The 24,011-nt window shown below is 52.9% G+C and overlaps 8 protein-coding genes across 8 annotated transcripts; 2 read left to right on the top strand and 6 right to left on the bottom strand.

Annotated features, from left to right (window-relative positions):
• Positions 1–135: 135 nt before the first annotated feature.
• Positions 136–1,435, bottom strand: J4E88_007533 (uncharacterized protein; the record flags this gene model as incomplete). The annotated part of the gene is made up of 3 exons (XM_049401150.1): positions 136–925; positions 978–1,265; positions 1,317–1,435. 3 exons carry the CDS (start codon positions 1,433–1,435, stop codon positions 136–138), a joined length of 1,197 nt encoding a protein of 398 aa, XP_049252834.1.
• A 1,316-nt stretch (positions 1,436–2,751) lies between these two features.
• On the bottom strand, positions 2,752–5,613 carry J4E88_007532 (uncharacterized protein; the record flags this gene model as incomplete). The annotated part of the gene is made up of 7 exons (XM_049401149.1): positions 2,752–2,837; positions 2,948–3,315; positions 3,365–3,564; positions 3,612–3,982; positions 4,031–5,146; positions 5,458–5,483; positions 5,609–5,613. The coding sequence occupies 7 exons, from the start codon at positions 5,611–5,613 to the stop codon at positions 2,752–2,754; spliced, it is 2,172 nt and encodes a 723-aa protein (XP_049252833.1).
• A 522-nt stretch (positions 5,614–6,135) lies between these two features.
• J4E88_007531 (uncharacterized protein) lies at positions 6,136–7,598 on the bottom strand (the record flags this gene model as incomplete). Its single annotated transcript, XM_049401148.1, has 2 exons — positions 6,136–6,439; positions 6,772–7,598. 2 exons carry the CDS (start codon positions 7,596–7,598, stop codon positions 6,136–6,138), a joined length of 1,131 nt encoding a protein of 376 aa, XP_049252832.1.
• Positions 7,599–8,031: 433 nt separating this feature from the next.
• J4E88_007530 (uncharacterized protein) lies at positions 8,032–8,636 on the top strand (the record flags this gene model as incomplete). Its single annotated transcript, XM_049401147.1, has 4 exons — positions 8,032–8,187; positions 8,244–8,295; positions 8,359–8,540; positions 8,592–8,636. 4 exons carry the CDS (start codon positions 8,032–8,034, stop codon positions 8,634–8,636), a joined length of 435 nt encoding a protein of 144 aa, XP_049252831.1.
• A 484-nt stretch (positions 8,637–9,120) lies between these two features.
• On the bottom strand, positions 9,121–12,623 carry J4E88_007529 (uncharacterized protein; the record flags this gene model as incomplete). Its single annotated transcript, XM_049401146.1, has 5 exons — positions 9,121–9,933; positions 9,980–10,518; positions 10,566–10,795; positions 10,973–12,202; positions 12,280–12,623. The coding sequence occupies 5 exons, from the start codon at positions 12,621–12,623 to the stop codon at positions 9,121–9,123; spliced, it is 3,156 nt and encodes a 1,051-aa protein (XP_049252830.1).
• A 2,319-nt stretch (positions 12,624–14,942) lies between these two features.
• Positions 14,943–16,073, bottom strand: J4E88_007528 (uncharacterized protein; the record flags this gene model as incomplete). Its single annotated transcript, XM_049401145.1, has 3 exons — positions 14,943–15,427; positions 15,490–15,789; positions 15,848–16,073. The coding sequence occupies 3 exons, from the start codon at positions 16,071–16,073 to the stop codon at positions 14,943–14,945; spliced, it is 1,011 nt and encodes a 336-aa protein (XP_049252829.1).
• Positions 16,074–16,804: 731 nt separating this feature from the next.
• Positions 16,805–19,153, bottom strand: J4E88_007527 (uncharacterized protein; the record flags this gene model as incomplete). Its single annotated transcript, XM_049401144.1, has 6 exons — positions 16,805–16,916; positions 16,964–17,273; positions 17,322–18,065; positions 18,113–18,722; positions 18,779–19,124; positions 19,149–19,153. 6 exons carry the CDS (start codon positions 19,151–19,153, stop codon positions 16,805–16,807), a joined length of 2,127 nt encoding a protein of 708 aa, XP_049252828.1.
• A 1,722-nt stretch (positions 19,154–20,875) lies between these two features.
• MAT1 (CDK-activating kinase assembly factor mat1) lies at positions 20,876–22,086 on the top strand (the record flags this gene model as incomplete). Its single annotated transcript, XM_049401143.1, has 2 exons — positions 20,876–21,116; positions 21,164–22,086. 2 exons carry the CDS (start codon positions 20,876–20,878, stop codon positions 22,084–22,086), a joined length of 1,164 nt encoding a protein of 387 aa, XP_049252827.1.
• Between the last annotated feature and the right edge of the window lie 1,925 nt (positions 22,087–24,011).

The raw sequence follows: 24,011 nt of genomic DNA, 5'->3' as shown, positions 1-24,011 counted from the left end.
TGAAAGTCTATTAACAGACGACTCATGCGCACGGTTCTGATGATGTATCCCAGAAGGTTGGAATGAAGTCTTGTTATGAGACACTCCAAGAGCATCATCATATCTGCAATGACAATACATGTACATAATTCAATATCACGGAGCATCTGCTGAAGATGCCCACTTTTCCTGCGCGACAGCCCACGCTACAGCGTCCCAAACATCGCTCACGATCTTGCGCGGCTCAGGCGACGGTGTTGTACCCTTCTTGTAGACACCTGTTTCCACTAACACACTAGCCCAATCTGTACCATGCGGACTCTGGTAGTTGTTACCGCCAGCAATGTCACTGGCGGGATTGTCACCGACCATGTACACGCGCTTCAGATGGCCCAGCGGACTACCATAGTTTTGCATCAAATGATGCCGATGCGCTATCAGACGCTTCTCAGCGAACTCGTACGTAGGTCGGTGTGGTTTGCCCATTACGACTTTCTGCAGCTTGACACCTTGTGTCTGTCCGCCAGTTATCGCAGCCCAGATACCCTCGAAAGCTTCGCGAAAGCCGCCCTGACCGAGACGTGGTAGGTGATATTTTGCCGCCCATAGCAGGTCTGGGTTTGAGAAGTATAGTGGGGGCTGTCCATCTTGTTGGTAGCCACGGTTCTCCAGAGCTGGATTGCCGTTCTTCTGTGACAAAGTTCCAACGATGCCATGCTCTGATAACAAGACATCCTTGATGATCTGCGCGTCCAACCCCCAGTCTCGAGGATCGTTGTATACAAAGACTGCATCGATACGGAGCGATCTAGATGGCGAATCAACGTCGATAGGGACGGGTAGCGGTCGAGTAAAGGTCTTGTAGTAGGACAGTAGTTGCTGCGAGAATGGCCATACATCCGGGTGAGCAACCATGATGTCGCCAGGTATAACTACATTCTTGAAACTATGCAACCTGTTAGAATGTTGCAGCCCCATGTAATGTCGTTCCGTCATACCCGTATGCCTCAGCGACCTTCCTGCATTTATCCTCCACACCACCCACCACCATGACCGTCTTGTCCTTGAGGTCGTCCATGTCGGCGAAGGGGGTATGGCTTTGAACGAACATGGATGTATCGATAGACACGTCCAGTTTACTGCTCAACTCGGCCACGCGGTCGGATTCATGTTTGCCGCCGCCATTGGTAAGAAGTATGAAGGGAATGCCCTGTGATTGCAGGTAAGAGAGGGCCTTTTGAGCTCGCGGCAGCGGATCTGAACTTCTTAAGAGCACTCCATCGATACTGACAGCCGTCAGCTGCTGTGTTGAGAAGCTGATGGTGTGCAGGCCTTACTCAAAAGCGAAAGCAAACTCCGGGGCACGGACCGAGGGAGCAGCGGCCGTCTGGAATGCGCGGCGTAAAGGCAGGCCGTAGCTGCAGCGAGCAAGTAGCCTCATCGCGTACATCGTCATTGGTGGACTGCGGATTGCTCGTGATAATGTGATGTCTTGGAAGGTAACCCTGCAGCAGCATGCCCGTCGGGAAATTATTAGTCATCGTCGCGTTACCCACCGTTGCGTCACAACAATCTCATTACCATCTTGATACTACACATGAGCCCTGAGCTTCGCATATATTCTATAATTTGGACACCAAGTACCAAATAGTTGGTTCGGAACTCAGTGGCAGCTTGTCCGATTATCATAGCCGACTCCTCTGCGCGCAGGCACGCTGACGTCTACGGAATGGCAGCGTATACAACTCGGAGCAAACCATCACTCTACCATTCGCTCGATCGACAATGTTACCGCCAGTCTTCTCGATTCGGAAGCCATGCATATGTAAGGATTTCGCTTGCCGTCCGGAAGCACCGGAGACATATGACCTTGAGTGCTCGTACACCGGTACCTTTGCATAGCTCATTGAGTCTCTAAATCACGTTTATTATCCACCTCATCACGCTGCTTCTCTTTGAAGACTTTAGATACCCATTATCTCCTTGACCGAGAGAACATTTGTGACGGTATGCCTGTGTTCGCTCATTCATGGCAACATAACACGTACGCCAGGTTGAGTTTTTGTAGGATGGTTTCTTACTTTGAACTTTGGATTGAGGGCAGTGATCGTCCAGAGAGAGCTTGACGATGTGTACATACTCGCTCGCCTTGTACATCTTCTGTGAGCGCTGGTGACTAATGAGTGACTCAATGTGTCAGCAAAGTTTGTACCGCCGTGCTCGGTTTAGCACGGTATGATATAGTCTCACCGAAATGGCGATGGAGAGGCGTTTGTGTATCACAGATATGGACACCTCTCCACTGATTTGAATATTACCAACAGGAGGAGCTTTACAACACGACCACTGGGTAGCGGCGAAAACGTGAACAAAGCATTGACACATCACGCCGCAATAGTTACTATTCGCATGGAACCATCATTCTATTGTTCACGTTAAAAACCGGAGAGGACTACCTGTACATACACATCTGAAGTCACTGGGAAACAGCCCAGCAAGCCTGTTCAAGTCAGATAGCCCTTCGCGAAAATCTGCCGCATGATGTGGGTTGAAACAAAGCTACGATACAACGGAGTTTAATGACACGTTCATCACCTTCCTCGTAGGCTCCGTACTGAAGGTTTGTGTGAAACACGGTCTTTCACTGCAGTCGTAGCGCCCTTTGCAAGAGGCTCTCGTGAGACAGGGCTGGTGTAAGGCGATTTCTTAGAAGCGCTGCGTAAAGATGCAGGGGTTATGTTTGGTGAAGCATTATCCTCTGAATCCAGTACCTCAGTGCTCGTTTCTCGATTTGGCGTGCTCGGTCGTTGGGAGCGAAGTGCCTTTCTGCTTGACAGTGGTCGAGTAGGCTTCTTGACCTTCTTCAGTGCACCAGGCCTAGTAACCTTCCTTTGAAAGCTGACGGTTGTGTGTCGGGTAGATTTGACGGTAAATGGCTTTGCCGTCCGGAGATTAGCTGCTCTCGTACGTTTATCAAGAGTTCCGGAACTTGATCGCTTTAGAGCGCGGTTTTCGCGGGATGCATTCTGGCGCGACAGCGCATCTGCTTCCCTCTCGACTCGCTCACGAGCAGACTCCAATCGAGCGACAGCATTTTTCGCCTTGGCGCTAGCAGAGTTGCCTGCAAGCATCCTGCGCTTCTTGGGGGAGCTTTGGGTGCTTTCAGAACCAGGCCTTCGAGGACCGAGCAAATCCTGCAGCTTGCGTTTCGTGCCTGTGATGAGCACTGAAGCTATTGACTTCTCTTCAATGGGTTTCTTTGGCTTGGGACCGAGGACCCCACGGCATGATTCAGTGCCACAGCGGCATTCCTGAATGTTCTTTTGGGAAAACGGACTAACGAAGTCAGAACGGTTCAACATATATGTTATGGGACATGACTTACTCAAAATTGTAATCGTAAGTCAGCTCATCGCCAGTCATGATGCCGCGGGGACCGGCGAACAGCGCCATCCGAGGCTCTCCACCCACAGTCCACTTGATCATCTCGCAGTTGGGTTCACACGAGTGATTAACGAATCGAGCAATAGTCCCACGAGTCGCATCAATGATCATTTTGTTGTCGAAGCTCATGAGATAATAGCACTGCAGAGGATTAGCAGAAATCTGTATGCAAGACCTTGACAACGTACCTTGTCTTTCTTGTAGACCTGTTTCATGCGTCGCTCGCATTCAGACTGGGTAATGATCTCTCCAGCATATTCTACGATGATCTGGTGTGGCTCGAACGTTCGCATAGCACGAACACCGAACCCTCGGTCTTTTGTATCGAGAACTTCCACACCATAGTCATAACGGTTGCCTTTTGCACGCTTCTTGAGCTCTGCGAATGGCCGATTGTTACATAGTTCCGGAGGCAGGGGACAGTTGGTATTGTCACATTCATACGCCATGATCCGATTGTGACAGGACTCTCCACAGCCATCTTCTTCATCGCAATAGCATTGGGAGGAGTCTTGCTTGTCGCGTTTCCACAGCGCAGATGCGTCGCCAATGAACCTGTCTGCAAGTCGTTAGCATTGTTGACTGAGTGGGATCATAGTGAGGTTACTTTTGTTGAGTTTGACCCAGCCGTCGACCTTAACCTTTCTGGGTAGAGGGCTGTAAGTATCGAATGGCAACTTGAAATCGCGGAATACATGTTTTGGGTCCTCGTTCAATAGACGTTCGCAGGCAAAAATCGGGAGGGGCAAGATTGTGGCCTGCCATGGTTTCTTGGCCCTCTTCTTCGCGCGGTTCTGGCTTTCTGAGAGACGAGGATCAAAGTCGCGATCCTGGCCAACATACAAACCTTGCTTAAGCCAGACTTTCGACTTGGGCTGCGAGAAGATCTTTCCTTCCTGGTCTTGGCTATCTGCGTCTCCATCCTCAAGGGCATCGCGAGACCGCTTGAGAGAAGCCGCGGGGGAAGCTGATTGGCCGGATTTGAAGGATGGCTCTGAAGTACTGCGCCGTAAAGTGCTTTTAACGAAAGCCTTTCCCCCTGAGTACATGCTTGCGACGGTGTCGCCGACACCGCTTTTGCGGAGGACCTCCTTGCGAAGGTCCGTCACGCGAGAGGAGGTGCGACGTCGTGCTGCCTGGGCGGCTTCGGCAGCCAGCTGATCCTCGACCTGATCGCTGGCATCAGTCATGTCAGACTTCCGCTTCAGCATCTTCTTTCGCATAGGTGTGGCTTTCTCCTTCCTCGCGAGCTCCTCGAGAGAGCCGTGCACGACATTCTTGTGGTGCTTCTCAAGGTATTTGGTCGGCGTATGAATCGCAGTTCCGGCGAGAATCTGCACGTTGTACGTGGTGACGGACTTGCGCGAGCTCCTAGCAGGGCGGCGGGCCTCGTTGTTGACGGCGTCGGGCGTGGTGGTTTGCGCGGACGCTGAGGTCTCGCCGAGCATTTGGAGGCCCGGAGCCTCCTCGTACACTTCGACAGCTTGTTCGATCTTCGTCATCTCGGACATGACGCTGGCTTCGTCGCCGAGGCTGGTAGGTGGCGTCGAGATGGAAGGCGACGCGCTGGACGTGGCGCGAGCATCGCCCTGCTTGTCAGTTCGCACCGTGATGTTCGAGAGCGTAGAGGATGTTGAAGTTGGGGATAGATCGCGCTCGGCCATGACAGCGGACGGGCAAGGCAGGAGCACGCGTCGTGGTCGTGGTCTTGAGGGGTGAGGCACTGACGCGCGAAGGAGGTGGACGCTTTGGGCGGGTCAACGGCGCTCACGAAGCAACACTGCCAAAGTCTGCGCGCGATAGGCAAAGAGCACGCGAAGAAACGTGTACAACTGTCGGTCCGGTTTAGGAGAGTGTGTGGGCATGCATTGGGAGGCGCATCGAGCCAGAGTTGGGAGATAGATGGACGGATGGACGATTTGGGGAGGTAAACACATGCAGCTAGTCAGTCAGCCGATTAGGCCGTCGTGCCCTGTATATCCAATGTTACCAGCACCACCACTCCTCGCATTCCGTCTTATTACCGGCACGTACGGGCCGGGTCTTCGAAACCGAGCCCGCTGCAATGTTATCATGGAATGTACACAGAATCAAGGAAGTCACTCATCAGTGCATGCAAACGATCATATGGTGCCGTGCCTGCACTCGTGTATTGTGAAGAAGCTATTACTTAAGATGGGCTAACCACATGATCACGCTGATCAGAAACAGCGTCTCATGCCACAGTCGCGTCTGCAGCGTCACGTCCTGACCTACTGGCTGGGCCCTGGAATGCCCCAGACCCACTAACATCCTGCATCTCCACCCCGCCGCCCTGTTGCTCTGGCACTAGAGGCGCAGTCCGTTTGTCTTTGCGCGAGCCAAATCTTTGGTCGCCCTCCTCGTACTTTCTCTTGAAATGGAGATAGGTCGGTGGGCGTGGTCGCTGTAATACAGCAACCCAGTTTTTCAACGCGGAGCCCTGCGTGAAGGGCCTATGCCGATCCTTTTTGAGGAACTTGTGTGAGTTCAAATATTCACGTGTCGTTTCGCCCCTACCAACCAGGAACAGATGGTATATGCCAAGACTGAAGGGATATGACCACCCGAGGAGTCCGTATATACACATGGCAAAGGGTACACGCCATCGATCGATGGCCTCGCCAAAGGATGCTCCAGTTTGCGCCCGCCAGACTAGTATGTGTGCCAGACTAGCGCCCAGGAGGAAAAGACCTAGCAACGTGGTGGCGCACACGAAGACAAAGAAGTAACGGTAGTTGCGGCGTCCCACGCAATTGTTGAGCCAGACGCAATGGTGATCTTGCGTCTCGATGCAATTGTCACATACACGGCAATGGTGAGCACGTGGAGGTCGCCAGATGTTGCAACTCTTGCAATATTTCGTCGGCACCTCCATAGCTGCATTCGTACCGGTTGCGGAGACCACCATGGTCCACTCAGTGGTGGGCGGACCGAGACTGAGCGGATCGTCATTAGGATTAGGAGGGGGGAATGGATGTAGATTTCGGGGAAGTATCTATACGGCGTTAGTAGTGTTCATGACAAAGGAGGTGCATGACATACGCCCGGATCTGAAGCTGAAGCATGAAGGAAAGAGGAGATGGAGACGAGAAGCAAATATGCAAAGAGGATGGGTATCGATGGAGAAACGTTGGTCCATAGCCAAGGGGCCCTATAGTAATAGTTAGCGTGAGGAACAATAGCAGTGGAGGGGAGTCCACGAACGAGAAGCCGAAAAAAAGGCCAGCAGGTAAGATGATGAGGATTGCCGTGGCGACGTTGACTGGACGGTCGCGGGTATTTTGTAATCTACCGCCCCAGCAAAACGCGGTATTGCCAGAGAAGTACTGGTAGTTCCTGCCGAGCTCCCGCTTGACTGCCTCCTTAGTAGCTTCTTTGCGGGCTATTCTGGGTGACGACTCGGCAGAGGTGAGTTTCTCGTGTCCTTGATGGGGTCGTATTTGGGCTGAGCGTCCGTCGCGACTGGACAACATGAAGCTGGAACCGAAAGAGCGGGGCGATTTGCTGGGCGTTGGGAGCTTGCCGGAATCGTGGCCATGAACATTAGAGAGATCCAGGTGCTGAGGCCTGGGTCGCTGCAGGGGAGTGATGCTCTCGCCTCGACTGCGCACTGTTTCTGCGCCCGTGGGCGTGGTGTTGGCTGTGGTGCGGTCGGGCATGTCTCTATCGGTGATGTCGGTGCCGCGCGACGGCGGAGGCTGCGGGTCCAGCTCGTGATGGAGGCCCAGGGTTGGGGCGCCGTGCCGAATTGTTTGCGTAGAGCCTGTACTCTGGCGGTACGGATTGCTGCCCGTTTCGTGTGTAGCGTCGGAATAGAGCGAGCCGTGGCCGAGGAGGGAATTGGGGCGCTGGTTGCGTTGTTGTTGAAGACGCTGCGAGCTCATGGGGCGAAAGAAGCCGTGGGCTGCCAGCGGAACATGGGTTCTACTGGCAGACGTGGTTGGGCGGCTGTGTCCTAGACTGCCGGCGACGCTCATGCCGCCGCCTCGTCGTGCAGGGCTGGCCTGGGACCATCTGTTCTGGCTGCCCGAATTGGCAGTCGCAATCGACGACGGTCGCGAGGGTGGCAGGCCGGGCTCGCCTGCTGGGCCCGTCATGCCCAACACGCGACTGCCAGTCGAGCTGCGCTTCTGTTCGGACGGCGTCATGGCCATGGTGATGTGGTTGCGGGCGCGATTACACTCTCGGCACGCAGCATGACATCAAAGAGCTGAGGGTGTGGCTGGAGGGAAGTCACGGCTTGTGCAGCGCGTGGTCGCGACGAATACGGGGAGCGCGGATGGGCGAGGATGGCGACCGGCAGGGGAAGGAGCGACTGGAAGTGAGTGAATGGAAGGGCTGCGGCGCCGAAAGGCTAATGGAACGATGGACAAGACGTGTGATTGCGCTGAAAGGGGCGCATAAAGTTGATGCTCGACCCTTCGACGTTGCCCGGCGCACTGCAAGGTCCGCCTGACTGTTTCCGGCATGGCCGTCGCTGTGACGCAGCCGCCAAGCTTGGCGTCCGCGAGATTCAACATCGAACCACTGCTCCGCGCTGCACGCATCCCATAGCTCGCATCCCGTCCACGCCACTCACCCCCCATCATGTCCTCCATCATTGCCCGCTCCGCCTTCCGCGCCGCCCCGCGTGTCCGTCCTACGCCTGCTCTTCGACGATGGGCCAGCGCCGCCGCTGAGGGCGAGAGACAGGCCGGCAAGGACGCCCTCAAGACCGGAGCGAAGCGCGACCCTGAGCTCTATGTAGGATGCGACACGTCAATTGGACAATACAGGGCGCATAGCTGATTCGTCTACAGGTTCTGTTCGCTATCATGAGCGGTGTTTTCGGTCTGGCAGGATGGCACTTCTGTATGTTCCCGGATACATCGATTCTGCCTCGTGCGCCCGTCTTCACATGCTGACAATTGCAAGCCCGCTCTCCTACCAGTGCCTCTTCGGAACGAGCTGTCGCCAAGGCCGCAGGCAGTGAGCCTTGGAAGCAGGATGGTGGTGTAGGCCCATACCAGTACCACCCCGGAGGTGACACCAGCGTCAAGAAGGATGCGCCTTCTGCGCTTAACGTGGTCGTCATTCCCAACGTCACTCTCCCCAAGGTAAGCTGACGCCCTTGATTACCAGCAATCAGACTGTATTGACGAGCGTAGGAACTCCATGACACATACAACAAGTGGGGCAAGGACGGCTACTAGACACGCAAACTGACATCAACTACCCAATTCCAATCAAAACCTCATGGCAGCAGAGTGCGAGATTTTTCCTTCAGTTATGCGTCTGTACATAAGACCTATTGCGCAGATGAAATAAGTTCTCTACAATGTCCTCACACAGATTGGTGCCGCACAGTTCTGGTCTGCCTAACAACGCGACAGCAAAATCAATGCGGACTTGAATGATAAGAAACCCCTCAAGCACCACGGTGATTTCCGGTAGACTTTTTGTATACATACACATCCGACTCAAGTAATGCTAGGGAAACCGCTATTCATCCGACTGGAAAGATCAACGTCGTGTCCGTCCTAGGTCGAGGTATACATGCTTTTGTTCTTCTAGACTCTCTCCAAATTTAGTCCTTGCGAATGACACTGTGAACCCCGGGTAGGGGAGCTTGTAGAATGTAGTCTATGGGTATCTATAAGTGCACTGTCAGTCTGGAAGTCCGCCCGCCAACTGCAATCAAGCTGCGCTTGGTAGTCGCTTCCGAATCTCGGCAATCATATCAGTCCTGTTCACCAGTACACCGTCTTTCTCGGGGTCGTTGTCGTCTTTGATTCCCAGGACCTTAATCTTGACCTTGCCGTCTTTGAGCTCATCCTCACCAAGGATGACGAGGAGCGGGACACCGGCCACCTCAGCTTGTTTGAATTGCTGAGGGAGTTTCGGCTTCAGTTTGTACGAGAACTCAGCCTTGATGCCTGCAGCCCATAGCTCTTGAGCGACTTGCATACGTTCTGTCAACAGGCCGGTGAAGCCTTTACCACCAAAGGCTGCGACGAAGGCATCGACATCTTTGGCACGCTGTGTCGACTGGCCGCGGGCTTTCATGATGCTAATGATTCGATCGATGCCGAAAGATATGCCAACGCAGGGAATAGGCTTGCCACTGAACATGCCCACGAGCCCGTCGTAACGACCACCGGCGGCGACACTTCCTACGCCGATTTCTTGCTGCTGACCTTTTACGCGCGGTGCTGAGCCTTCTGTAACTACCTCGTAGATGAGCCCAGTGTAGTAGTCTAGACCTCTGGCGAGTGAGAGATCGAAAGAGATCCTCTTGCGGGCACCAAAAGCATCGAGGTATGAGAAGAGCTGTTCCATCTCCCGAACACCCTGGCTGACATCTTCCGATTGAGAAAGGGTCTCGTTTGTCTTGAGATAGTCGATGATGTCGTCGCCGCCTTTGCGCTGCACCCATTCACCAATCTTATCCGCGATGTCTGCTGGCAGTCCCTTGGTCTCCATTTCTTGCTTGACCTCTGACCATGGTAGCTGCAGCATGTTAGTAATTGGCAGAGACATGGAGATTGCAGCTCACCTTGTCTAGTTTGTCCACAGCAGAGCTGATCGGCCTTATCAGTTCTGCCTTGACGCCAGCAGCCTTGAACATGCCGTCTAGAATCTTCCTGTGATTTATCTTGATCGTGTACGAGTCCCACTTGAGCGCATCGAAGACGTCGGTCGCAATCTTGAGTACCTCGGCATCTGGAATCATGGCGTCGTAGGAACCGGCGATATCGAAGTCGCATTGGTAAAACTCTCGCATGCGACCCTTGGTCATGGCTGGTTGGTCGCGGCGGTACACCTTAGCGATTTGGTATCTCTTGAAACTCTGGACGCTAGGGTTCATGGCGAGCCATCGTGCAAGTGGAACGGTGAGATCGTAGCGCAGTGAGCAGAGCTCGCCGCCTTGATCCTGCAGATCGTATATCAACTTTGAGTCTTCTCCATATTTACCGCTGAGGATCTCTTTGAGTTCGAAGACGGGCGTGTCGAGTGTCGTAGCGCCGTGGCGCTTGAAAACTTCCGTTACCGTTTGGAACAGGTTGTCGCGAAGTGCGGCATCCTCGCCAGTCCCTGACATAGTTAGCGAGTCGTTTGGGCGCAATGTGGGCAAAATGTACAGTCGCGTGTGCCCTTTGGCACCTTCAGGTTGAACGATTTGTTCTTGTCTTCTTTGCCCATGTCGTCGTCGAAGCCCAAGGGCGAAGTTTGCGTAGAGAAGCGGCGGCGGGGTGCAAGAATGTAGGTTCGGATAGATGTTCGGCTGACTTTACGGTATGCGAAGGTATATCGGAGGGCGTCCTGGAAGAGCGCGGGGCAGACAAAGTGGGGTGAAATGCGCTGCATGGACCTGGAAAGTGACTCAATCGCCCAAGAGCAAGCGCGCGTGTGCAAAGAATCGTTCTACTCCGCGACTTGGCCCGTGCATCTTCACACCGACGTCACTGCGGTAGCCAAAATATAGTCACAGGATTACAACGAATAAATTGATGCATGGGTTTCTAGTCATCGCGCTGTGTGCAACTACCAGAGCAGTCGAAATTTCAGCAGATCTCTTTGTCCATAGCACTCGGCTACAACTGTCAGAATCATGTCGATGGCTGCCTTCGTGTTCCAGTCACTCTCGGACAATGGGGTAATGGACTGCGGTTTGGCCTGCGTCGGCTCGGAAACTGGCGCCAATTTGGTGGCACTCGCAGTTTGCTGCAGCTCTCCTCGGCGTATTTCTTGTCGCTGCCTCTCAGCCTCGACCCTTGAAAGGTGATGATGGACTTGCATTGGGGGCGTATGAGGCAGAGGCACTTGTGAATGTACCAAGCGGTCTCCGAGTTGCGCAAGAAGACGCGCTCGAGCTTCCTCAAGACCTCCATCTTCCGGAATGCTTTCTGATTCAACTTCATCCTCAGACATGATCATCTCTGCGTCAGAATCATCCGTCTCTTCAATGACTGTGTTTTGGCTGAGTACGGCATTGTCATTTCTGAAGGACGTCGTGTCTAATCCGTTGTCTTTCTCATCCGAAACATCGCGCAGAGTTTGTGTGACTTTCGGCGCGAGATGTCTCGTGTCGTGAGCTCCATGTGTCTGTTCTCTGGGATCGGTCTCTAGGACCTCGGGACTAGTGCACTCGCCTTCTTGTGCATCACACGTCAATGTTCTGTTGTCTGCGTAGAGTCGGCCCACTAGCCGGCCTGCGCTGAGCCCCAAGTCTCGAATTCTGCTCACACGCTCATGATCCAAAGTACCGAAATCTCCAACTAGGGCCAACAAGGTCCATATCCAGCTGCTCTTCTCCCGGGATATCTTAGCTGATCGACCCAATGCTAACGTGCAGCCTTGTAGAGCCATATACAGCGTCGGCTCGTCAATGTGCATGATTTCTTGGAGAATCGGTAAGTCCTTCTCTATGGTTTCCGACCATTTCTGCTTTCCAAACTTCTCTACTTTTGCGCGGCTCGCTGCTGTGTCTGGTAGTCGTCCATACCTCCGCATTTCGGCGAGTTTCTTGCGAAGGTTTCGAAAGCGCTGGAGGAGAGCATTGGTGCAAGCTTCCTGTGGATCAAGGGCGAACGAGTCTGTTTCCCACTTGGTAGCGTTGTACTCCCAATCCACGGCAATCCAGGTTCCTTCCCTGTATATGACGCGTTGAGTATCCATCGGGCTTCTGTATTGCGATTCGTCATGGTCTGAGTCGAGTTTGCCAGCGTTGACATTGTTTGGGGCTACGAGTAGAGTGGGAATCGCCGATGCTTCAGACCTAGGCCTCATGTATAAGCGATGCACTTGATAATGCTCTCATGTGAGGGGAGTGCAAAAGATGAAGTAAGCACTCACCGGACACCGTGAAGGTAGGCCAACGCTTCGCTTGTGGTCTCGTCGGATGACTGCTCTTCACCGTCGAGTCCTGGTAGCACCGTCCGTGTCCCATACTCTTGGTACGAATCTACAGCGCGCGGCCGGTTTTTTGGGTGCGCTGTGATGCGCGCGATCCTCGCGCGCTTAACACCAACGGCCTCTTCTTGCGCGCACTTTCTTTTGCTGCCGTATGCAGTCGGGGACGCTGTCGAGGAGGATATGGAGGGCGGCTGCGTCGACATAAGGTAACCATCGGGCCGCTGTAGTTTGTTGTAGCTCTCACCGTCTTTAGTAACAGCCAAATTTACCCCCACGGTTGACATGTTTGCGTTGGAGGTTGTAGAGTCCTGGCTCCGGTTGATGAGTGATTGCGGAGACGCGCTCGGGGGTGACCTACATCGGTCTAGCGTGGCTCACGCTGGCACCACACATATATGCGGGCCGGCACAATCAATCTCAGGAACCTTGAAATGCGGAAGGTACATATTTGAGTATCTGAAGTTGAGGTTGATAATGTGTGGTGTATTTCACTGCACTATAGTTACGTGATGTCGTGCTCCTCGTAAAGCTACTCAGCCAACAGCTCTAACATCTAGATACGATGATGAGTTCCTGCGGGCGTACGCAAAGATCCCCAAACAAAGGAATTTATAGTGGGATTAATCCCATCAACCCTTTCCATCTCCCCTTGTGGTTGAGACCCAGTAGCCTGATCGTCATTGTCCCTTCCGTTCGATGTTTTCTTCTACTGGCTGGTAGGGGTACTTGATCGTGAGACACCAGATGTCTAAATAATCGCAGATCGTCCAAATAACATCCACGATGAAGCTTCCATGCACACCGACAGCAAGACCTAGACACATGAACACAAAGGCAACCTGATAAACATCGTTGCCCAAGGCACTTGGCCAGCCGACACCAATGTGCTCCTGTAGCCATGGCCCGAGCGAATCGATCACTCCGTAGATGAGAGGGTACATCAGTACGTTGCCTCGAGGAAATCGGGATTTCGTAAGGTGAGAGATGATCATGCGACCCACCGAGTACGCGTTGATGAGACCAGCGTAGAAGATGAACGGAACCAGATGGTGATGCAAGATCATAGGTTGCAGGTACAAGTACGCCGTGATGAGGACCCAAGCCGCCCCGAAGGTAAGAAGACCCAGGAGAGCGACTCGCGCCTTTTGACCACGGGCACGACGCGCCTTCATTACATTTTGCGCGCTGTGTCATTGTCAGCCTACTGTCTCGTACAATGGCATGTGTTCATACCTCGAAACAGTGTTAAACACGAGCACAACTCCTCCATAGACCATATACCATTCGTTCCATGCCAAATTGTACAGCACTTCTGGAATGAATCCATGCTCTTTCACTCCGAGACTTTGGATCATGGAGCGTTGCCAGAAGCTACCTCCACCAAGGTAGGCCGTTGAGGCATACACTATGCACAAGGTTATGATACCCTCGACTGGCCCAGAGATAACACCAAGAGTCAGTGTATGGGTATGATACTCATCCCAGGTCTGCACGTAGAATGTCAGAGATGCTGCAGTAGTTAGCAAGATAAGATGCAAAGCAAGTAATGTCAAGGTGCTGGCTTACATGCAAAGAGCGTGAGGACTGTCTTCCAGCCTTGGCCAAGATTCATTGTCGCAGAGAACAACAATACTTCCAGTGTCGTATTGATCGCATCGACTCCATGATCGAACAGCTCGCCTAGAGGACCGCTCTGACGAGTCCTGCGGGCCTGACTCCCATCCACAGCATCAAATGTTTGGTAGAGGAACAGTCCGATGGCCCAGCTGGCGTACACCCAAGGCGGACAATCTTGATCAAGGGTCGGTGTATACCAGAGTAAGGTGAGGAAGTTGACTATGATGAACCCGAACCCAGAGAGTGTTATCTACAGCATCATGTAAGTAAGGACGAAGCTCTTGCGGCGGGGTTCGACATATAAAATCTTTTTTTTTTATGCCAAACTTACAAGGTTGGGTCTAAGATATGTTAGTATTGCTTTGTATGAGATTTTGGAAATACTCACGCCATCCACATAGGAAAGCATTTGATGACCACATGAGAGTAGAAAGGCTTGAGGACATATTGTGAAAGCAAGCTGTGATCCACGCCAGAGTACTTGTACTCCCTGAGCTTTGGTAGCTTATCCTGTCGTATGTACACCATGGTGTGTTATTCGCTTAGTACCAGCAACTGTTGGCGAGTTGTTGTGGGGTTCTGGCAGCGAAAGTGATTTCGGCGGCACTTGTTGCTATGTGGTGGTGTGCCAAGCGCAAAATCTTATGACGTAGCGACCCGTCCGCCCGCCGGTTTTGGCAACATCTTAGCGTCGAAACGGTATGTCAGGTACGATCGCTACCTCGGCGTGCACAACGAATGAGATGAATCATCATATTCTACGAATGTGTATCTGACATTGATGCAGCCCCTCGCAACTTCGCACCACTTAGACGCTGGAGGCTTGATGGCTCCACTAGCGATACTTGCCTCATTCTGGAACATTGTGATCGATCTTGCTCATATACATGATACAGCAGACATGACACCCTCTCACTGTAAGCAGCGCACAGTGCCATTTACTTGGTCGTACACCAAATGAGTGGCTTGATCGGTGCAATCGAAGCTTATGCAACAGTGCTCCAGGAGCAAGGAATCAAGATCCTGCTCCTCATGGTCTGGATGAGCGGCACGGTCTTGTGCACTGTCTCGCCCCAGCCTTCCACACTCCAGCTCTGTTCACGACGGACCTTGCGTTCCTCCAGGTTGGCGAATTGCCACAGATGGTGTACTGTGTTCAGATCACCGATCTGGACGAACCAAGCACCCACACCCTCCATGACTTCCCGCCTGGCCTTCAAGCCACGTCGCCAATGTGTCTCCCACTCGAGCAAATTGCCAGGATGTAGTGTGTACGAGCGCAATTCGAACAAGCCACCGAGCTGGCGTGGGGGTGTCGTAGGCCAGAAGGAGAACTCTTGCATTAGGGAGTTGTGCTTGGATTTGATCAAGGTCTTGAGTTTGACATCGAACGCAGGGAACTCTGGATGGGATTGGATGTTGTGTAGCGATTCGTGGTAACCCTCGTAGCGTTGGTACTCCCAGATATGTACTTTGGTGCATAGTCAGCATCGTTGAGAGAGATGCGAGCGTTGGAGCGAGTTGCAGACTTACCAAAGGTGTTGCAATCTCCCACTTCAGTCCTCCAGCTACCTACAAGATGGACCTTGTTCTCGGGAATGAACGCCATCTTTGGGTACCAGCTTCCAACCAACTCGGTGTACTCTTCGACCTTGTCTTGCAGTACCTCGTGGAACACAATGGAGTGGACGTATTTGCCGCGAGCTAAGACCTGAGAAAAGCTGCGCTCAATGTCCTTGTCGAGTTCGCGGCCCTCGGGCGTGCCGTAGATGAGAGATGATAGCGCACCGCCCTTCTTCTTGCCGTTTTCTTGCTCACGGGCGCGGGCATCTTCTGTAGTTACTCACGTTAGCGCTCTTGGGTAATTCAGGTTGGGCGACGTGCAACGGACTCTCTTCCTGTTCCTTTCGCTTCTGAGCAGCTACCAGACCGTCGCGGAAGCTCTTCTGCTTCTCGTTGAAGCTGGCAGCACTATCGGGTGTGATATCGGCGAGGGTAGGAGCTCTAGCCGGGCTTTGTGTTGGAGCGCCAGCACTGAAGGCCTGAGAGCGGACGGCGGTGGCACACGGCGGGGAGAGGATGCCGCGCACACTGGCACAAACACGGCGTGTGAGCATGATGGTACTGTCGGGACCGGAGCTGGAGGGTGAGGTCAATTTGCACACCAACGCCGACAGCGTGTATGGAGTGGAGTAGTGGTGGTGTTTGTGTCGGTTTGGGCGGGCTACAGCACAGCTTCCCCTCAATCAGCCTACTGCAGCTGTCCCTGTCAAGCTCACTAGCGTCCCGCTGCCTAGGTATCCGCCCGGGGCACTGGGGTAAGCGCGCCCCACTGCAAACCTCACCAACCTCCGTCACGCGTCTACATTGCTCTACTGGAAGCGTTGCAACGCTGTTTACATTTCAATGTAGCGCAGAACACTTTCATCGCGTCTTCAGGCCAACATCCAGATCCATGGTCGTATTCTTTGCATCTAATCTGTTGACATGATCGTAGAGGCCCAAGATGTACCACGAGACTAGAAAGAGACCATTTGGATCAATTCACTTCTAAACCTCGACCTCGAACTTCGCTGTCCCTGACTGCTCCATCCCTGCGTGTGGCTATTCATACCCCTTAGCGAGCAGCGAGCAGCGACCATGCCTTCTTATGATGTAGCTTAGTCCCTGCTTCTCTCGTACTCTACCATAATCATACACAAAGTGCTGTTCACGAATGCGGTAGCCGTCCCGCACAAGCGGAGCCCGCATTGGATTAGAAATTGAACACCTAGAGGGTAATAGGAAACGTGATTTGAGATTGCAAGAACATGACAGACATGAGCCCCTGCCCAGGCAAGATAGTTGTTCAGTCCTCGTCAAATATCTGGAGCACGTTGTCAAGAATGGTAATGATTACGCGGGCTTGCAGACCGGCATCGGCCATATTGTTGCCTTTATGAGGACCCATTATGGACGGCCTATACGAGGTTAGTCGATACATAGATTCGGTCGAGTGATGACTTACGCCCAACAGATACCCAGATTTGCGGTGCTCATGCGGTTAACCTCGGAGGATTGCTGCACACGATGCAGATGCAAAACAAGGGCACGAAGTGTCGCATAATTCGGATCGGGCAAAGCATTGATTAGCGCGTGCATGGAATCACGTCGCATGGTCTCGTCATCGATGCGTGCAGCATCGATATACTTGCCGTAGAATTCGCGGGTGAGCAGTGGATCCGGAAGCTCGCGGAAGAATTGTTTCAGCAAACCAGCCACACTGTTGACGTCGTGCTGAAACGACTCTGGGTTGCGGAAATCTACTTGGGAAGCGTCTGTATAGCGTTAGTCGCCCGCATTGACTAATTCTCATAATCACCTACCACTGTCAAAGAGAGCTTTCATTTGCTGGATATGCGACGAGGTTCCAGGGATCCGATAGATGCCCTCTACTTCCAGTCCGTATAGATCCACAGCCTGAATACACTGATAGACTACCATGGGTACGGGTGAGCCATCTCGGTGGAACAGGTCTTCCAGAGTGACGCCAAAGACGGGATTGACCGGGGGTTGGGCGTTGTTGTAAAGAATTCCGCTAGTCTGCTGTGCCGTAGCCTGACCGACAGGTCCACGAGGATAGTCTGACTGTGGGTAAGGCGTGGGCCCCACGGGTGAGTAGGGCGAGTTGCTGAACTGCGGCGCTTGCGAAGGCTGTGGTTGCGATTGCAACGACGAAGGTGGCAGCTGTGCAGGACCCCCAAACGAGGGCTCGAGACTGGAAGGGCCCTGAGGCGATAGAGGGTTGGCATCTGGCTGCGGCATGGGGAAAGAGGGCGGCGGCTGACTCTGCAGCTGCATGGAGGTACGTCGGTTAGTACTCGCAGCAGCAGGTGGTGTTGGATGTGACCGCGTCTGCGCCTGTGTCGGATGCTTCAGGTACTGTAGCTCTGATTTGGTGATGGGTGCTTTGGAGGCATGGCTCAAAATATATTCGTCAAAGTCGCGCTCATTGTTGATCTGGTAGATGAGCTGGTTGATGCTGGACGGGGCCTGAGTAGTCGCGCCCTTGGGTGGCTGTGGACTGACGACCTGGCCATTGTTGACGACAAGTTTCTCGTTGAACGAGGCTATGACAGCGTCAGTCGAAGCTGACGCGGGCAGCAGGTGGACTTACCGTATTTCTGCATTTCCATAGTCAGAGCAGCGTCGGTTTCCTTGATGAGATCCAGCAGCGCAGAGACAGCCTGGGGCCGCAGAGTCGCGACGAGCTCTTTGCGGGAGACCTGTGCCGTCTGGACTTTGCTGGCATAGTCCTGATCTGCCGCCTGGGTCTTGCGCTGGAGGTCCTCCTCGTGCTGGGCGGCTGACTTGGGCCCTTTCAAGCCAAACTTCCTGCCCGCACCTGTGTCGCCTGTCTTGACCCGGTCAAGGTCTTCGGCGAGCTGGTCGTACTTGGCCTTGGCCTTCTCGGCCAGCCGTTCGGCGTCTTGAACCTTGTTCTCTGCCGAGAGCCCCTGCTGCTTCCAAGTTTTGCGGCTTGTATCCATCTTGTTGGCCAGCTGTAGCAGGCTCTCGTGCATGGCGTGTAGGGCAAGGCCGAACTGGGTGCCATTGTCGGCGATGCGCTCGTTTGCGTGGAGGACCTGCTCGAACTGCGTCTGGTAGCTCTCGTGCCGCGTGTCAGGCTTCCGCACGCCGTCGAGCGTCAGACGGCTTAGTTTCTTGAGGCTGCCGGCGTGCTCTTCCTCGAGAGCTCCCCGGCGTTTGAGAAAGCTGGCAAAGTCCTGCCCAGCGTGTTAGCCGTCGGAATGCACAAGAGCCCGGCTTCGTGGCCACTGACTCTGGCGCTCGCAATGCTGGCCTTGAGGCGGTTCAGCAGGGTGGAGACGCCCACGTCTGAGTGCAACATGTCTTGCACGCGCTGCTGCGTCTGCGCATTGGGGGGTGCGCTCCCTTGGTCAGGCGATGTGGGAGTCGCTTCATCCATGGGCGAGGCGGGGGCACCATCATGCGTGGGCGACGATACGCTGTTCGGGTCGGCATGGACGCTGTCAGTGCCCTCCATAGGCGGGATTGCATTCGGGGCAGCCATCGCAGACGCGGCTGTTGTGGCAGGAGGTAATGGCTGCGTCGCCGGGTCGCCGTCGGAATGCGCAATGCCGCGCGCTTCGGCGGAGGCGGAGATGCTGCACGGACAAGCTCCACGCAACGTCATCCTTCCCGCCGTCAAGTTCTGCCAACCGTCCTCACGCGCCTGATCAAGCACGGCAGCACCGTCCACCTTTCGCAGCCTGCCTCTCTTGACTCACGTCTTCACCCCCCTCTTGATCCGTCTCGCCATGTCTAGCGGCTTACCGGATGAGGTGGTGACCTGCCTCCAGAATGCCCGCTTTGTGAGTCCCTCCAAACACTTTTATCTTGTCTCATCTCATTCTTCCATCGGGATCACATTCAAACACACGTCGCATGCTTACATGACCCCTCCTCGCTTGTTTCGAGCAGTTCATTTCCCCCCAAACCCTTCCTACCAAGTGTCGTGATTCATACCCGCCTCATAAACACGTGCATTGCCAACACCCCCGATCTCTCGTATGCTTATGTGCTAACAAGTTCAAACAGCTCCATCTTGCAACATGCTCGGAAAACATTCCTCACGTCTCGTTGATGAACTACACCTACTTACCTAACACTCCGTATTCTCCAACTCCCACTATCATCATGACAACACCTTCAACTTCCCGCAAAACACAAAATCTCGAGGCCAACACTCGAGTATCTCTCCTAGTGCATGACTGGATTTCTCACCGCCCTCCAACCTTGAGCCAGCCGGGTCGCTCGCCTTCGCCGTCAGGTCCAGCACCACGTTCGGGATCCTTGGCCGAACTTCTCCTTGGCATGAACACCGCGTCCCTGAGTCGCATCAGCGCCACCATCAATGGCGTTGCTGAACTCGTGCCTTCTGGCTCCGAGGAAGAGACATGGTACAAAGCCCAACACCTGGCTAACAATACCTTTAGCCCTGGTGGCGAGGACACACACTCGGCTCCTCCCGCTGGCGAAGGACTGTGGGGCGGTGGGGGCATAGGTTCACAAGAAAACGCTGATGAATCACTAAGAGAAGGCGACGGGGGCACCAAGTGTTACGTCGAGGGAGCAGAGGTCAGAGTTGTCGTAGTCAGGGTTCGTGACGGGCGCATCGCAGACTGGAAAGGCCAAGTTAGAGATTGGAGCCTTTCAGAAAACACACAAGAAATCAACCCGAACGGAATGTCGTCATGAGAATCACCAGGAGTCTCTTTTTGGAAACGACCGACATGTTCGGAATTCTGCGGCTTGTGTCGCGTATGCAAGGGGTTGCCGTATTTGCGCAGCATCTGGTTAGTGGCATACCTTTCATCAAATCAGGTACACGTATCTTAGCGCTATCTCGTGCGTGGCTTGATGCTATTTCCTTTGTCTCAAAATATCACTTAGCGAACAAATGTTGGGGTTTTCTCCAATTCCATCTAGTTTTCACATTCCCAAGTCACATCACAGTGCTTGTCATATCGGATAGCATTTGTGATAAGGCTCAGTATCCAGACTGCTTCTAACAACGCTATAAAGGGGACCGTCCAGGATTATTTACGAAGTGAAGGAGACTGAGACAGTTTCATCAGGTGAGCGAGGAAATACTGTTGTTGACGTACCTATGCACTGACCATTGCAAACGCGCAGACTCGTTGCCTGGCCTGCTCAGCCTTGGCGCGGCCACAAACAAAGTCTCTGCTCTCACCATCTCGTCGAAATACCACCCACTTCCACTACTCAAACCTTTTTTTCTTTTGCAATTGCTCCAAAAACTCTACAGCAACCACTTTTTACAACCTATACCCATAGCAACCTTCCCTCCAAATCACCTTCTTCAAACTCTCTTGCAACATTACTCAACCTCGTTATGTCAAGCAATGATTTCGTTGCCCGTCTCATGCGCAACCCGGCAGAAGCGGAAATCGACAGATTTCTGCAGACTCGCAGTGGCAAGCAGATGATCCAGTTGTTTCGTTTGATCCCAGATCCTAAGGCACAGGCTGCGCTCACAGCGAGGCTGCTGCTGCTCGGACCTCCCGTCAACGATGCTCGCTTCACCACTCCAGAGAAAGCCAAGAAAGCTCTCAACGCGTTCGTTGCTTTCCGATGTAAGTATATCTCTCACTATTGCAGTAACCCTCACTAAATTTTGCAGGCTACTACGTCACTGCCTCTGAGTTGAAGAAGTGGCCCATGAAGAAGCTCTCCAGCATCATCGGAGCTCTCTGGGAAGCCGACATGTACAAGTCTTACTGGTCTCTAATGGCTAAGGCCTGGTCTACCATCCGCGACCAAGTTGGAAAGGTCGAAGCTCCCCTAGACCGGTTCCTTATCATCATCTGCGGTCACCTCCACATACCTGAACCTGAGTCATACCTCGCCTTCTATGGATGGTCTCTCTCAATCAATAAAGAGGGTAATCCTTTCATCTCTCGCGACGGCTCCCTCGAGTTTGCATGCATCGGCGCCGGAGTTGCAGACATTGCGCTCTCTGTTGAGGACATCATCGCCTACGTCCAGTCAATGGGATACGCGTCTACCTATGTCGCTATCGAGGGCACCTCGTCGTCAACTTTCCTCGGACGCTCTGTCAACTCAACTGTGGAGAAGGGCGGTCTCGCCTTGCGAGCGACACCGATCGTAGCTCCTGTAATCGACCGCCGCATCGTCGCTCGCAACAAGCGCCGCGCGAAGCGAGACATTGCTAGGACTTCTGCTTTGAGGATAAACATCGAGCAAGACATCCTCGCCGCGCACAGGGCTGTCCCTGGACACACCGGCGAACACGTACCTGACCGTTACCCCACTCCTGCTCTCCCCAACTACGACATCAACCCGTTCTATCAGCAACTTGTTGGTTATCTCGACAGCCCGATTACGGACTCTCAAGATGATGCAAATCCTCAGGCTGACGCAACTCTGATCGACAACGTATTCGTCTCCGACACCATTGCTTACGGTAACATCACCAACTTCGCATCAAGCATGGTCTTGTATCCAGATGACTTTGATGCGTTTCGCCCAGGCGCCAACGAGGATACAACCCTTCCTGCATTCGACGATGTTCTCAACACTTGATCCTCGAGACACGTAGCCTGCATCTTCACATTTCATGTAACGGAGGCCCGCACGTCACTCATCAACGATTTGCGCCTCTCGGTACGCCGGCGAATCCCACACATCAACACTCATTTCCAGTCGATATGTTCCGCCTTCTTTTGGTAACACAGTCGGCTTGCCTCTACGTCTCGATCTGGCATTCCCCTTGCTCTTAGCGCACTCAAAAGTCTTTCAATTGTCACCAGCCTGCCACGTTTTCTTGTGCAGCACCCAGTCAAGCACACCTTCCACTCTTTCCCGGATTACGATTACGATCACAACCCACGATACCTCAGGCAATGTGCATACAGAATGAACGATCCCATAAAAGAGGCTTTTGAGTCTTGATGGTGGGAACATGGGTGAAGCGTGTGTTTTTCTCTCGATCACGACCAAGTTGCCTTTAACGATATATGGTTCGTGGTCACTACTTCAGATACCCCATCCAGACCCTATGTCTTACATGGTGTAGCATGCACATCGTCGATCATACGCGCATACGCAGCATCAGAAGAACATATCAACCACAAAAAAAGATAGATAAAAGATACCAAAAATGCACACAAAAAGAACTCACCTCTCTCCCCAGCGTGATTTGAAAACAATATGCAGTGATCTGCTTGCTGACTTGCTTGACCGACGTGACTTCAAGCTGACATGTAAGGAGATGTATGCAAGTATGTGATTGTAATGTTGGTGGCTGCATGGAAGGATGTGACGGGCTTGCATAATGGTGGTGTTTCAGTCCCGACAATGAGGTCGTTATATAGTATTCCCAGTGAAGCTGGCGGACTTATCAGACCACTTATGAGTCGTGTATTAATATCTCTGCCGCTGCGGTTTTGGAGGGGTGGTGGTGTATTGGTGCCCAGGTGCCCAGGTGTCATAATGGCCGAAACTGTCTCGCCTCTCGTCCGAGCGCGCCCATGTGCCGAAGGACTCTGATGTGCCTAGGCGTAAGCGGAGGTGACTCATAAGGTTTGAATCAACATCTGGGTTCTCTAACAAGTGGATGGGACATATAGGTACGACATCTTCGTTCGGTGTCGGGTTCCAAGGTTGGATGTTGAAATCGAGGATGGCTGACTGGCAGGAGTATCGCCAACGCAAGCTCATGTCTAGCCTGGCAAGCACTTCATGAAAGACTCTTAAATATATAAAGATGAGTTAAGCAAGTTTTTTGTGACCTTACATACAGTGGTCGTACTGTCAAGTCAACAGATAGCTTATTATAACCCAGTCCAAGAGGTAGCATCTATGTACAATGCATTTCTACATCAATCCTAGTAAGCATGGAATGAAATATTTGTATAAAACTCAATGTATCTCTGATAACTTTGGGCGTGACCGACGTACGAGTGGTGACGACCGGGCTCTGGCTGCGAGGAGTCACGACCGGGGTAAATGTTGGTTAGGCATACACTCCTCTCTGTTCTACAGTAAAGGGATATGACCGAAAAGCTCATAGACCTTTCAGCCTTTACAGAGCGCCTGTTAAATTGTCTTTTCACCATTTCAAATGTTTCTTAAACTTATCGGCAGTGCTTTGGTACAGCTATATAGAGGTATATGCCTGTCTGCGAGGCAGGCCTACGGGCTGACAAAAAGCAAGATAGTGACCCTAACACACTTACTAGAACTCCCTAAGATCTTCACAGCTTCATAATAAGTACTGAACGTGTATTAAGAGCAGTTTTCAACGTCTAGTGTATACTAGTAGAGTAATAGCCGAATGCAGTGCCATTATACCTAGGTAGAGACGACTGATGCAACATCTTAACACACACATATTATTTCAGTGTTAAGTCGAGCAGAGATATCACAGTAGCATTACGGCGTACTACGTAGATGCATATAGCGTTGTAGCTTCTAGGATCGACGTCAACGGTTTTGTAGAGCACTTA

Source organism: Alternaria novae-zelandiae (genome assembly GCF_023758075.1).
Source record: "Alternaria novae-zelandiae strain BMP 2774 chromosome Unknown scaffold_16, whole genome shotgun sequence".
In the NCBI taxonomy this organism is placed as follows: domain Eukaryota; kingdom Fungi; phylum Ascomycota; class Dothideomycetes; order Pleosporales; family Pleosporaceae; genus Alternaria; species Alternaria novae-zelandiae.
The sequence above is the reverse complement of the archived record's forward strand: the minus strand, read 5'-3'. Positions and strand labels throughout refer to the sequence as shown.